We start from the raw sequence: 15,000 nt of genomic DNA, 5'->3' as shown, positions 1-15,000 counted from the left end.
TCCTTTCCCACCGACTTCTAACGAGCGGAAGCAACATTGCAGTGACTGAATGAAGCAATTGCAGCGCGCCTCCATCCCCCCATCCCCCTCTCTTCACAATTTCAAAAAGTAGATAGTAACGGTCAGTCGGCAGTTATAAGAGAAGGTGTATATTCTTTTTTTATTATCTATTATTTCTTTTTCCTCTTCATAGTATCTTTCTGTGTTGGGGAGGTTATATTTATATAAATCAGATAGGGGGATAATCTTTGAATAGCTGTGTCTGTCTGTCTGTGTATGTGCTCTTGTGCCTACCACTTCCAAGGCCGGAACACCTGTTGTGAAAGACAAAATAATTATGATCTTAATTACTTTGAATGACTGTAGTAAAGTTGTATTTGTGTGTGTGTGTTTCTGGTGATTTGTGTGTGTGTGTGTGTGTGTGTGTGTGTGTGTGTGTGTGTGTGTGTGTGTGTGTGTGTGTGTGTGTGTGTGTGTGTGTGTGTGTGTGTGTGTGTGTGTATGTATGTGTGTGTGTTTGTGTATATATTGCGTATACATGCATGTATGTAGAACCAACAAGTTATATCCTCTGAACAGTTTTCGTACATAGATATGGGTAAAAAGTAAGATTATGTGACCTGGGGGCGCCTTGCAGATTTTCCGGTAATGCTATGAATCTTATCTTTGCTTTTACAATCCCACCCTATAGACACGCAGATTTAATGATAAACTGGTATCTTATGCTCTCTGTAGTTAAGATTTATCTACAAAGAGCCGTTCCAATACCCCAATGTGTTCTTTGAGATAATGGAGCTCTACCAAGGCAAACTCTAAGTTTTCCTTAACGATGCCGACATGACAGAGGCCCCCGGCGTGAAAGTGAACGATGGAATTCTCTTGATTCGAAATCTCCTTCCTGTCCACACTGGCATTTGGACCGTTTTCTACAAGGCTCAAAATGTCTTTGTGGAAAATAAGGAAACACTCATTCCCATGCTCTGTGTAACCTGTTTCCAGGGCTCTTCATTGTGGACTTGTAGGATATATCTATGTTTGATATTCCAACCTAGCCCATGGGTGGGCAAGCCAGCCGGTCCCAAGCCCGGATAAATAGAGAGGGTTGGCGTCAGGAAGGGCATCCGGCCATAAAAGATATCTGCCAGAACCTGATCACGGCGTCCCCATATAAGAATGGGATAAAGCTGCAGAAAAATGAAAAAGAATCTGTTTGATATTCCCCGTTTAATACCAGATGGTGTAAGGGGATGGTAGTTATGATGATATTGGTGGTATAGGTATAAGATGTGTATAAATAAATAAATAAAGTCTTAACAGTGTGATGTGTTATCATCATCATCATCTTTATCACCATCATCAATATCATTATGTTCGACACTCTATACCGTAATGTGTTGATTACTGGATATATACGAAAACCCGGCGATATAATGAACTCTTGTATAGTTCCGTGGGTGTGTAATTCCGTTGATATGTGTGTGTGTGTGCGTGTGTGTGTGTGTGTGTGTGTGTGTGTGCATGTGTGTGTGTGCACACACACACACACACACACACACACACACACACACACACACACACACACACACACACACACGCACGCACAACACACACACACACACACACACACACACACACACACACACACACAACACACACACACACACCACCACACACACGGACATTCACACACACACACACGCACACACACACACACACACACACACACACACCACACACACACACAACACACACACACACACACACACACACACACACACACACACACACACCCCACACCACACACACACACACACACAACACACACCAACACTTCACACACACACACACACACACACACACACACATTCACACACACACACACACACACACAACACACATGCACACACACACACACGCACACGCACACATGCACACACACATACGCACACACACACCACACACACACACACACACACATACACACACACGCGCGCGCGCGTACATACATATATATATACATACACAAACATTTGCCTGCTCTCACATCACTCTACAAAACTATAACCTCTTTACCTCGGCGCGTACATCCTCGCCGACGCCAGCGCGAGGGCCACGACCTTTGACCTAGGCCATGGAGGCCAGCTACCGAGCAGCAGCAGCTCAGTGCAGCGTGGGAGATGACCCACGGCTGCCCCCGGTCCCTGTCGACGCGCAGGACCCGACAGCCTCTCGCTTACTGTAGGACACGACGCAGGAGGACCAACAGCAGCCTCCTGTCCCCGTGAGCGGAGAGACTCTAGCAGCTACTTCTTCTATGCCTGCAGACGCGAAGAAGAAGCTGAAGAAAAAGAAAAAGAAGAAAATCAGCGTGGAAGTCGAGCTCCTGCCGGAGAAGTCGATTTCGATCGACGACACGAACGCCACGCTCAGGATCCTCTTTTAGAAGAAGATGAGCAATGAGTTCAAAATCCCCAACACGTACGAGGTGGTCGACAAGTAGAAGCGCAAGCGCAGCCACCAGACCTCCAAGGACAGCTAGGCGACGGCCAAGAAGCTCAAGGTGGCCGACCAGGGACAGAAACCTCTCCCCCAGGTGTCCAAGGGGGCCGCCGACCAGGGACAGAACCCTCTCCCCCAGGTGTCCAAGGGGGCCGCCGACCAGGGACAGAACCCTCTCCCCAAGGTGTCCAAGGTGGCCGTCAGTCATGGACAAGACCCTCGCCCCCAGGTGCCCAAGGTGAACTTCCTGACGTACGATCGAGTGACACAGAGAAAGATGCAGAATTACCTCAGGAAGCAGAGGAGGAGGTTTACTGTAGTGGAAACCCCACAGCCAAGCAAATGATCAGAGCCTCATATCTATTTATATATATATAGATGAATCAAAGACGTTTGCGGGCTGTCGATGGTACAAGTAGAAAGAAAAGCGCAAGATCGAGTTGAGTGGCGAAGTATGGTGGAGAGGTCCACGGCTGCTCAAACATGAGCATACCATTATTGATGATGATATGAATATATACATATGGAGGGCGCGGTGGCCGAGTGGTTAGAGCATCGGCCTCAAGACTGGCACGACGGCAATCTGAGTTCGAGGGTTCGAGTCACCGGCCGGCGCGTTGTTCCCTTGGGCAAGGAACTTCACCTCGAATGCCTACCTAGCCACTGGGTGGCCAAGCCAGCACAAATCAGTGCTGGTCCCAAGCCCGGATGAAATAGAGAGAATGATTACCTAAAAGGTAACACCGGCACTCTCCGTGGAAAGGAACTGGGGACCCTATCACGTACTCACTCCAAGAGCATCACAACATGAAAACTACAATTAAGTATCATGCTGTGACCGCGGCGGCTCAAACATGAACCTACCGTAAAAAAAAAAAAAAAAAAAAAAAAGTGTATGGGAGGTTGGAATTTCCTGGGTGTCACATGGTTCCGTGGGTGTGAAATTCCGTTGATATGTATGTGTGTGTGTGTGTGTGTGTGTGTGCGTGTGTGTGTGTGTGTGTGTGTGTGTGTGTGTGTGTGTGTGTGTGTGTGTTCATCATTTTAGTCATGAACATAGTGTTATCGTTATGTTATCACAATGTGTGTGAACATCATTATATATAAATATATATATATATATATATATATATATATATATATATATATATAATGTGTGTGTATGTGTGTGAGTGTGAGTGTAAGTGTAAGTGTAAGTGTAAGTGTAAGTGTAAGTGTAAGTGTAAGTGTAAGTGTAAGTGTAAGTGTAAGTGTAAGTGTAAGTGTAAGTGTGAGTGTGAGTGTGAGTGTGTATGTAAATGTGTATATATGAGTATATATTTGTATGTTTATATATAAATATATATGTATATGTGTATAAATATTCATATATATGTATATGTCTATATATAAATATACATATATATTTATGTATATATATCAATGCATGTATAATACAACCAATATACCGGCTTATACGATATGTTGCACTACAATATGACACACTGAGAAATCCCAAATGGTTGCTCACGACTCGCCGACATCTGTCTAGTACCTGGAAACCGTCATCTTAACCGCAGTAGCCATGAAAATATGAACAATCTAAACCAATACTCAGACGATAAAAAAAAGACCCAACTGAACCATTGCATACGACATTGGCATCTTGCTGGCTAATCTAACTGTGCCTTCGCGTACTCCCCCATCACCATATTGTCAGTGTGGCCTCGGATGTCGTCGGGGTTGGACTGTACGACTCCGGTGTTCACTCGTGGTCATACTGACCGCGGAGCTTGCAAGCGTAAACAATATGATACATGTACAATGTTCTCTTGTATATGCTGTGCAAAGGTATGCGTGTCCATACATGCAGACACTGCCACACGAGCACACACACACAAATGCATTAAATCATAGGAATCATGTACTAACGCAGCCTTATGTCTGTAAAGAATTGCGAAATCTCCACCAAATTTATATATGTATGTGTGTATGTGTCGTTTAGTATTGGTTTACTCGTGCCTGGTCATAGAATATTATCATATTATCATTATTAATTCATCATTATTATCATAACTGTTACTATAATAGCATTCTAATTACCAATAGGGTTATCGCCATTTCATGATTACCTACAATACCATTTTTTTTTATAAATCCGACTCAGTAAAAAAAAAAAAACACATCTGTGCCCCATATTTACAATGACTATATTAACCTATTGCTAATTATCTTTAGCAATAGGTTAGGCCTCATTTCATTAACATTTCAGGAGAGTATCATAGATATTTATTCATTCATTAGCCTTAGTTCAAGGCCGCGGTGGCCGAATGGTTAGAGCGTCGGACTCAAGACTGTCGCGACGGCAATCTGAGTTCGAGGGTTCGAGTCACCGACCGCCGCGTTGTTCCCTTGGGCAAGGAACTTCACCTTGATTGCCTGCCTAGCCACTGGGTGGCCAAGTCAGCCCAAGTCAGTGCTAGTCCCAAGCCCGGATAAATAGAGAGAATGATTACCTAAAAAGGTACCACCGGCACTCTCCGTGGAAAGGAACTGGGGACCCTACTACGTACTCACTCCAAGAGCATCACAACATGAAAACTACAATTAAGTATCATGCTGTGACCACGGCGGCTCAGACATGAACATACCGTTAAAAGAAGAAGAGCCTTAGTTCCTCTCATACTTTTAGTACCAGAACTTACACATTCACAAACCTTAAAACACATTTCATTTATAATTCTGCACTGTATCATATTTACTTATCGTTCCAGAACCTTCATAATATTATTTTCCAAAACGTACGAAGCGACAAACATTTCATTTCATTATTTATTTAATTAGTGCTCGAAACTTCTCATGATTTTACTTCCAAAACCCACGAGCTTAACCTTATCCCACGCATTAATGTCTTCTCCATGGGTGCCTGTTAATCTACCGTTGTTATACTTAACTACCTCCTTTCCCATACGTAGGAAAATGGAGTAAAACAACCGCAATTACGTTATTCGATCGTTCGTTATATCAGCAAGGTCGCGCGTCTTTTGCCCTGACAGTGTGAACATCTGTGAACCTTTCTTTTTAGCGAACAGAGGCAACGATCCGCTACTATTTAAAGGTCTTCATCGTTTCAGAGCGTAACTAACTGTGACTTTAAGCTTTTTATGGTAACCAAGTTAAGTGAAGCGCATCCTGTAGACTTAGGTTTGTTTAAGTTGTGTTCAGCAGATGTTGCTAAACGATGACTTGCTATATACCTCTGTGTGTTATTTCGTCTCTTTAGTCACGGGAGATAACAGGAAATGGCGTTGGGTTGGGTGGGGGCGGGGTACTGAAATTGTATAGAATCGTTTTCGCTGCTAGTATTACCTTCGGTGTAAAGGCATATATATATATATATATATATATATATATATATATATATATATATATATATATATATATATATATGTATGTATGTATATATATATATGGGGCCGCGGTGGCCGAATGGTTAGAGCGTCGGACTCAAGACTGTCACGACGGCAATCTGAGTTCGAGGGTTCGAGTCACCGGCCGGCGCGTTGTTTCCTTGGGCAAGGAACTTCACCTCGATTGCCTGCCTAGCCACTGGGTGGCCAAGCCAGCTCAAGTCAGTGCCGGGTAAATAGAGATGGTGACTCGATAAAAACACCGGGCGGAAGGCAATGGCAAACCACCGCTCTAAATTGCTAAGAAAAATCATGGAAGCCCATGATCGTTAAGGCCGCGGTGGCCGAATAGTTAGAGCGTCGGACTCAAGACTGTCACGACGGCAATCTGAATTCGAGGGTTCGAGTCACCGACCGCCGTGTTGTTCCTTTGGGCAAGGAACTTCACCTTGATTGCCTACCTAGCCACTGGGTGGCCAAGCCAGCCCAAGTCAAGTGCTGGTCCCAATGCCCGGATAAATAGAGAGAATGATTACCTAAAAGGTATCACCGGCACTCTCCGTGGAAAGGAACTGGGGACCCTACCACGTACTCACTCCAAGAGCATCACAACATGAAAACTACAATTAAGTATCATGCTGTGACCACGGCGGCTCAGACATGAACCTACCGTTAAAAGAAGATATATATATATATATATATATATATATATATATATATATATATATATATATATATATATATATATATATATATATGCATGATTACATGCATTCTCTCTCTCTCCCTCTCTCTCTCTCTCTCTCTCTCTCTCTCTCTCTCTCTCTCTCTCTCTCTCTCTCACTCTCTCACTCTCTCTCTCTCTCTCTTCTCTCTCTCTCTCTCTCTCTCTCTCTCTCTCTCTCTCTCTCTCTCTCTCTCTCTCTCTCTCTCTCTCTCTCTCTCTCTCTCTCTCTCTCTCACTCCAATATATATATATATATATTTATATATAAAGTATATACATGTATGCACACAGATTTGTCTTTTGTGTATAGAGTACATCATATTACTTAATTACTTTTATGCATGTAACGTATATAAAACTTATTAACAGCCTTTTGTTTATTACAATTACTATTAATGGTGATATCAGCCTGGTTCTTTATATTCAACGTTAATTAACATAAGGAAGACAGAGAATATGTTGGGAAAAAAAGACAATTTTTTTTCCAATGAACTTTCCTGTCTTCGCTCACTTACTAGTTGTCACAAGGCAGCGTCTCGGGTGCACTGTTGCCACACGCGCGAAAGAAAGCATTATTGCCACTTTAGCGTTATTGCCGCGGTCTTATCACGTATGTTATCACTATTGCTTCTTCATTTTGATGTTTGATAAGGACTTTGTTAGTATTTATTAACTTATTCTAATAGCCTGAGCATTTATTATCCTATATATTTTTAGTAGCTGATATCGTGTACAATACACAGACAAAACTCTCTTTCACATGTGCACTCGTTCATATATATAAACATACACACACACACACACACACACACACACACACACACACACACACACACACACACACACACACACACACACACACACACACACACACACACACATCACCAGAAACACACACACAAAAATACAGCTTTACTACAGTCATTCAAAGTAATTAAGATCATAATTATTTTTCTTTCACAACAGGTGTTCCGGCCTTGGAAGTGGTAGGCACAAGAGCACCGACTGTTTACACAACGCAGTCCGACCGCATCGCCTCAAACACTCATGCTGTGCCCGACCATACCCGACCTAGACATAATGTAAGTATTTGTTTTTTTTTTATAGATGGGGATGAGGAAGAGGTGGAGGTGGAGAGGGAGGTAGGTAGAGCGGTAGGTGGGTATGTAGGTAGGTGGGTATGAGGTAGACAGGTAGACCAGTAGATTGATGGATGGATAGATAGATATAGGTAGGTAGGTAGATAGACTAACAGACTGACATAGAGGTAAATATATGTAGATAGGTAGACAAATCAATACTGAACAGGAGTGAAATAAAATCGACTTATTTGTGAATGTTTTATGAGATATGACAGAAACTGAAAATTTGAAAAAAAAGATCTAAAAAACTGAGACAGCCAAAAAAAGAATAATAATAAAAAAAGAAGGAACAGAAAAAAAAAAAAAAAAAAAAAAAAAAAAAAAAAAAAAAAATATATATATATATATATATATATATATATATATATATATATATATTTTATATATATATATATATATATATATATATATATAATTTTGCAGGTGATTTCCCCCGAGAGAAAATCCGCGCCGTCGACAGATTCTCCGGCAGGCAGAGCTGCTGCTGGCGGAGGAGGTGCAGGAGGAGGAGGAGGAGGAGGAGGAGGAGGAAGCACAGGCGGAGGAGGGAAGAAGGAAGGGTCAGGCAAGATGTCTATGACCTTGAGCAAGCGTGACCTCTTGACCCAGATGGTATCACAGACGAAACAACATCGTCAGCAGATCAGGTCGGTGGTTGTGGCTTGTGTGCCATGTTTGTGGCTTGTGTGCCATGTTTGTGGCTTGTGTGTCATGTTTGTGGCTTGTGTGCCATGTTTGTGGCTTGTGTGTCATGTTTGTGGCTTGTGTGCCATGTTTGTGGCTTGTGTGCCATGTTTGTGGCTTGTGTGTCATGTTTGTGGCTTGTGTGCCATGTTTGTGCTTGTGTGTCATGTTTGTGGCTTGTGTGTCATGTTTGTGGCTTGTGTGTCATGTTTGTGGCTTGTGTGTCATGTTTGTGGCTTGTGTGTCATGTTTGTGGCTTGTGTGTCATGTTTGTTGTGGCTTGTGTGTCATGTTTGTTGTGGCTTGTGTGTCATGTTTGTGGCTTGTGTGTCATGTTTGTTGTGCTTGTGTGTCATGTTTGTGGCTTGTGTGTCATGTTTGTTGTGCTTGTGTGTCATGTTTGTTGTGCTTGTGTGTCATGTTTGTTGTGCTTGTGTGTCATGTTTGTTGTGCTTGTGTGTCATGTTTGTGGCTTGTGTGTCATGTTAGTTGTGCTTGTGTGTCATGTTTGTGGCTTGTGTGTCATGTTTGTTGTGCTTGTGTGTAATGTTTGTGGCTTATGTGTCATGTTTGTGGCTTGTGTGTCATGTTTGTGGATTGCGTGTCATGTTTGTGGCTTGTGTGTCATGTTTGTTGTGGCTTGTGTGTCATGTTTGTTGTGGCTTGTGTGTCATGTTTGTTGTGGCTTGTGTGTCATGTTTGTTGTGGCTTGTGTGTCATGTTTGTTGTGGCTTGTGTGTCATGTTTGTGATTTATTGGGCGAGATTAGCGGTGTGTAATCAATAGGATTTATTGTCGACGTTATTTGTTATTATAATAATAATGATAATAATAATAATAATAATTATTATTATTATTATTATTATCATTATTATTATTATTAATTTTTTATTATTACTTTTTATTTATTTGTTTTTTGCTTCTTGCCTTTTTTTATTTCATTTCATCATTGTTTTCCCTTATAAGTTATCATCCTCGTATTTTTCTCTTATTTTTTTCATCGCAAATCTTGATAGTTTAATCGTAACATTTCCATTCCATTGTTTTTAACTATATTAATTCTCTCTATGTGTCCTTTCGATCAAATTTTCTTATCTCCTTTAATCTTGTCTTCGTAATCTGGTTCTTCCTTTCATTTTTTCCTTCCTATCTTATTCCTCGTCTCCCCTTTATCTCAATATATTTACTGATTCCTTCCTACATTTCGCAAACAGCAAATTACCTTCTTTTTTTTTTGCGAACATTATAGTTATATCTCTCTGTATCCACCCGTCTATCTATCTGTCTGTCTGTACGTGATAGCTATATCTATCTATATCCATCTATCCATCTCTGTCTACCTATCTGTTTACTTGTCTACCTGTCCATCCACCCACCCGTCCATCCATCCATCCATCCATCCATCCACCCACTCATCCGTCCATCTATCCACCCACCCACCCACCCACCCACCCACTCATCCGTCCATCCATCCACTCACCCACCACCCACCCACCCACCCACCCACCCACTCACCCACTCATCCGTCCATCCATCCATCCATCCAAAAAGCCACCCACCCACCCATCCACCGTACTATCAATTATAGTTACCCTTCCCCCACTTTTAACTCGCTCTCCCCATTTCCCTCGCCTCCCGCACCCTCAGGAGTCTGGAAAACGAGCTGGAGCGCCTTCGGTCGGGAGACGTGCTCAACAAGTGCGAGATCGCCGCCGCAGATGTGGAGTGGCGCCCCGGAGACGTGGTGGGGGAGGGGTCCTTCTCCACCGTGTACCGAGGACACTACTGCGGGACCGACGTGGCGGTGAAGGAGCTGAAGTTCAAGCTCTCGCAGGTACGTGGGGTGTTAGAGGGGGTGGGAGGGAGAAGAGAGGGAGTGGGATAGGGTGGGAAGGAAGTGAGAGGGGGTGGGAAAGGGTAGGAGGGAGTGGGAAAGGGTGGGAAAGGAGTGGGAAAGGGTGGGAAGGGAGTGGGAAAGGGTGGGAAGGAAGTGGGAAAGGGTGGGAGGGAGTGGGAAAGGGTGGGAAGGGAGTGGGAAAGGGTGGGAGGGAGTGGGAAAGGGTGGGAGGGAGTGGGAAGGATGGGAGGGAATGGGGAAGGGTGGGAAGGGAGTGGGAAAGGGTGGGAGGGAGTGGGAAAGGGTGGAAGGGAGTGGGAAAGGGTGGGAGGGAGTGGGAAGGGTGGGAGGGAGTGGGAAGGATGGGAGGGAGTGGGAAAGGGTGGGAAGGAAGTGGGAAAGGGTGGGAGGGAGTGGGAAAGGGTGGGAAGGGAGTGGGGAAGGGTGGGAGGGAGTGGGAAGGGTGGGAAGGAAGTGGGAAAGGGTGGGAGGGAGTGGGAAGGGTGGGAGGGAGTGAGAAGGGTGGGAGGGAGTGGAAAAGGGTGGGAGGGAGTGGGAAGGATGGGAGAGAGTGGGAAAGGGTGGGAAGGGAGTGGGAAAGGGTGGGAAGGGAGTGGGAAAGGGTGGGAAGGGAATGGGGAAGGGTGGGAAGGGAATGGGGAAGGGTGGGAGGGAGTGGGAAGGGTGGGAGGGAGTGGGAAAGGGTGGGGAGGGAGTGGGAAAGGGTGGGAAGGGAGTGGGGAAGGGTGGGAAAGGGTGGGAGGGTGTGGAGGAAGTTGATAAGATTAGTTTTATGAGAGCAAGGGGGCTGGATGTGGTAGGATGGTGATACCTAGAGGAAGACCCTGGTTAAGAGAGGTACGGATGGTTAATGCTTGCATGAGGCCTATTAGAATACGGAGTGTGATAAAAACCTAATTGCTGCAGGTAAAAAGGAAGATAAAGAGGGGGACATGAGAGGACGAAAAGTTTTCAAATGAATACATGGAAAGAGTATAGAAAAAAATTATACAGATTATACAGAGGTTCTAGATTGACGATAACGATCATTCCAAAACAAGCAGGCAACGGTACTTTCAGACATTCAGAAAAATGCATGTGAAAATAACCAGTTTGCAGGACAGTGCATGAAAGAGAACAATTTTTAAAAAGTTCACGTAGAATATTGTAGTTCTTAGACGGATAATTACAGTTTCGTGCAGTGGTAAAACACACGCATGAAACAGTGATCAGTTACTTGCCTTGTAACAGAGAAACGTGTCAGTTGTTCTCTTTTGTCATTACAGGTATTTTCGTCGTTTTAAACTGTGGTTATTTTTTTTTTTTTTAATTTGCTCTTATGTTGTATTCAAGTCCATTTTTCTTTTCGTTATTTATGATCGTGTATTGTCATTGTTATCATCATTACTGGTAATCATAGACAATAGTATTGTTAGTTTTGTTTCCCATTTGCTTTGTATTTATGTTAATAGCTTTGTTTTTCTCCGTTTGTTTGTTATTTTACTTACATTTTTTCTCCTTTTTTTGAGACATACGGACGACTTATAAAAAATATCCGGACAAGATCATAAAACACATGACTTCTTACCATGCTTTCTTCACGACTCTATTTTTATTAATATATATAAACATGAACGACCTCTGAGGAGAGAAAAATGAATTTCATGACCTTACCTTACCCTGACATCCTTGACCCCCCTTGACTGCTTGACCTCTTGACCTCCATGACACCTACAGGACGACAAGAATTACTTCCGCTCCGAAGCTGCTCTCCTACAGCAGCTGCACCACCCGCGAGTCGTACTCATGATGGGCGTGTGTACGACCGCTGCACGACCCTTCATGCTTCTGGAGTACCTGGCGGGCGGGACGCTGTACAACCTCATTCATAATTCCCCGTGAGTAGAGGGCGCTGTTTTCATTTTTTTCCATTGATTATTCTGTGTTTGTTGATATTCGAGGTGAGTCTAAGGTTTACAGAGTTACGTCCTTTATGTTATTAAGTACTCTTGACTTTAAGATGTGCTTGAGGTGGTGTGATCTCTTTTTTACTGTTTGTTGTGCTAATATCATATTCAGATATTTGTAAAGAAAAAAAATCCGATTCTGTTTTATCCGACGTATATGATTCGACATATCTGATAAAATAAGGAACCAAGGCATCCATAGTATACGCTACAATATGAAAGTTACTGGGAAATCGACACACAAGAAAGGAAAGACAGCTGCTTTGTGAAAGGCATACTAAAAGCGGTTTAAAGTTTAGAATTACTTAAGTTTCTTGTAGCCTTGTGTATATTTTATTGTGTCGTGTTTACTGCGTTTTGATTTTTATCTTGATTACTCTGTTTACTGTTTTTTTCTGTGTTCATTATGTCGCTTCTTAGTTCTGTTTTGACGGTTGAAATGCGACCTCTAATTGGTTTAACTTTAATGCAGTACGCTACTATATTATTATGCAAGGACGGCAAAGGATGAGAAGTTTCTTTTCTTTATAATTGCAATCTAAGCGTTTTTTTCGCTCGTATCCTTTCCTTTGCACGCAACAGGAGAGTCGCAAGCACAACTCACTTATAGCATTTTATCAAGCGTTGGTCACGTCTGGTGAGTATAATTATTATTGACTCTCCCTTTCCTGCAACATCTCTTGACGAATGGAGGTAATTTGTAACAATTAACTGAATCTGAACAAAGCAAAGAGAAAAAGAACGAGAGAAAAGAAACGGTACTTTTAACTTAGACCGAAAAAAACGTGTTTGAACTATGTGGCAATAGCGCTAAAGGTCATTTAGAATTACACATTTTTACTCTACATTTTTATTCTGAGATTTTTTTTTTCATTTTTCTTCGTTATGTTTATCAACACATCACTTATTCTTCAAAGGACGGCCTTCATCTTGGAAAAAAAATATTACAGCAACCATCCAGCCAATTTAAGAGTTACGATATGTGATGCAATTGAGCAGTTTATAATAGCTGAAACCAGCCATTACGAACTGCCATTCTCTTCGCAACTTAGTAAAGTGTTGAACCTCCTGAGTGGAAGGTTCATCCCCAGTGGGATTCGAACCCACGACCTCTGGATTAGAAGTCCAGTGCGCTTTCCACTGCGCCATGGGGACATAGAATCCCCCGCTCGCAAGCACGTGTCAAATCCCTATTGTTTTGAATTGTAATTGATTGATGACAAGTTAGGAATATCACTTAATTCTTGTAATAGCAGGAACTATTTGTAATCATAATCATAATCATAAACAATGAAGTAAAGAGGTGAAGAAATCGAAGGGCGGGGGGAAGGGAAGGTGGTAAAGTGGTGAAATTTAAGGAAGTTAGAGATTGGAAAAGTAGGGGGGCGAACTATTTGTAAAAAATGTGAATTATATATAATGTATCTGTATATGTATATGTGTATATCTATATTTATGTATATATGTATGTGTGTGTACATGTGTATATGTGTGTATTTGTGTATATATGTACATGTTTATATATGTGTATATATATTCTATATACATATATAAACATATACATATATGGACGTACATGTATACATACGTACATATATAAATATGTACTTACATATGTACACATATACACGCATACATATATACATATACATATATACACATACATAAACATATACATATATACACATATACATATACATATATGCATATATACATGCATATATACATGCACACATATACATACATATATATGCATACACACACACACACACACACACACACACACACACACACACACACACACACACACATATATATATATATATATATATATATATATATATATATATATATATATATATGTATATATATATACGTACTTATATACATATGTATATGTATATATATTATATATGTATATATATGTATATGTATATATATGAATATATCTATATGTATATATAAATAATTTAGTATATATAGTATATATGTGTATATATGCATATGGGTATATTCATGCATATATCCATACATATATATAAATATATACATACATTTTATACACACATAATATCTACACATATATACACATACACATACATTTATACATACATATGTATATATATGTATATATAAATTTATATATACATGTGTATATATAAATTTATATATACATGTATATATGTATATATATATATATATATACAAATACATATATGCTTATGTATATGCACATATATACATATATGCCCATATATACACATGTACAAATATATATATATACATATAAATATACACAAAGATACATATATACATATAAATGCATTTATATACATATATAAAAACATGTACATACACGCAAATATATATGTATATATATGCACGCATGCAGGAACTCCTTCCCCATGTGTATATATATGCGCACACATATGGGAACACATAGAGAAAGAGATAAAGAACAAGCAAGCATGAGAGACAGACAGACAAACAGGGACGAGAGAGAGAGAGAGAGAGAGAGAGAGAGAGAGAGAGAGAGAGAGAGAGAGAGAGAGAGAGAGAGAGAGGAGAGGAGAGAGAGAGAGAGAGAGAGAGAGAGAGGAAAAGAGAGAGAGAGGGAGGAAAAGAGAGAGAGAGAGAGAGAGAGGAAAAGAGAGAGAGAGAGGAAAAGAGAGAGAGAGAGAGAGAAAGAGAAGAGAGAGAGAGATTGATGAGAGAGATAGATGAATAGAGAGAATAGAATGAGTAGAGGAGAGAG

The 15,000-nt window shown here is 41.3% G+C and overlaps 1 protein-coding gene and 1 non-coding gene across 2 annotated transcripts in view; one reads left to right on the top strand and one right to left on the bottom strand.

Annotated features, from left to right (window-relative positions):
* LOC119580103 (tyrosine-protein kinase ABL1-like) overlaps positions 1-15,000 on the top strand; it is a 90,631-nt gene that overhangs the window by 65,552 nt on the left and 10,079 nt on the right. The window contains exons 3-6 of the mRNA XM_037928030.1: positions 7,582-7,697; positions 8,181-8,404; positions 10,089-10,275; positions 12,016-12,176. Coding sequence (XP_037783958.1) covers positions 7,582-7,697; positions 8,181-8,404; positions 10,089-10,275; positions 12,016-12,176 — 688 coding nt within the window. The remainder of the gene's footprint in view (positions 1-7,581; positions 7,698-8,180; positions 8,405-10,088; positions 10,276-12,015; positions 12,177-15,000) is intronic.
* On the bottom strand, positions 13,328-13,400 carry Trnar-ucu. The gene has a single exon. It is a non-coding gene; the product is annotated as a tRNA-Arg (tRNA).

This window comes from Penaeus monodon, chromosome 13 (genome assembly GCF_015228065.2).
Source record: "Penaeus monodon isolate SGIC_2016 chromosome 13, NSTDA_Pmon_1, whole genome shotgun sequence".
In the NCBI taxonomy this organism is placed as follows: Eukaryota; Metazoa; Arthropoda; class Malacostraca; order Decapoda; family Penaeidae; genus Penaeus; species Penaeus monodon.
Note: the sequence above shows the minus strand (reverse complement) of the source record. Positions and strands in the feature narration are given on the sequence as shown.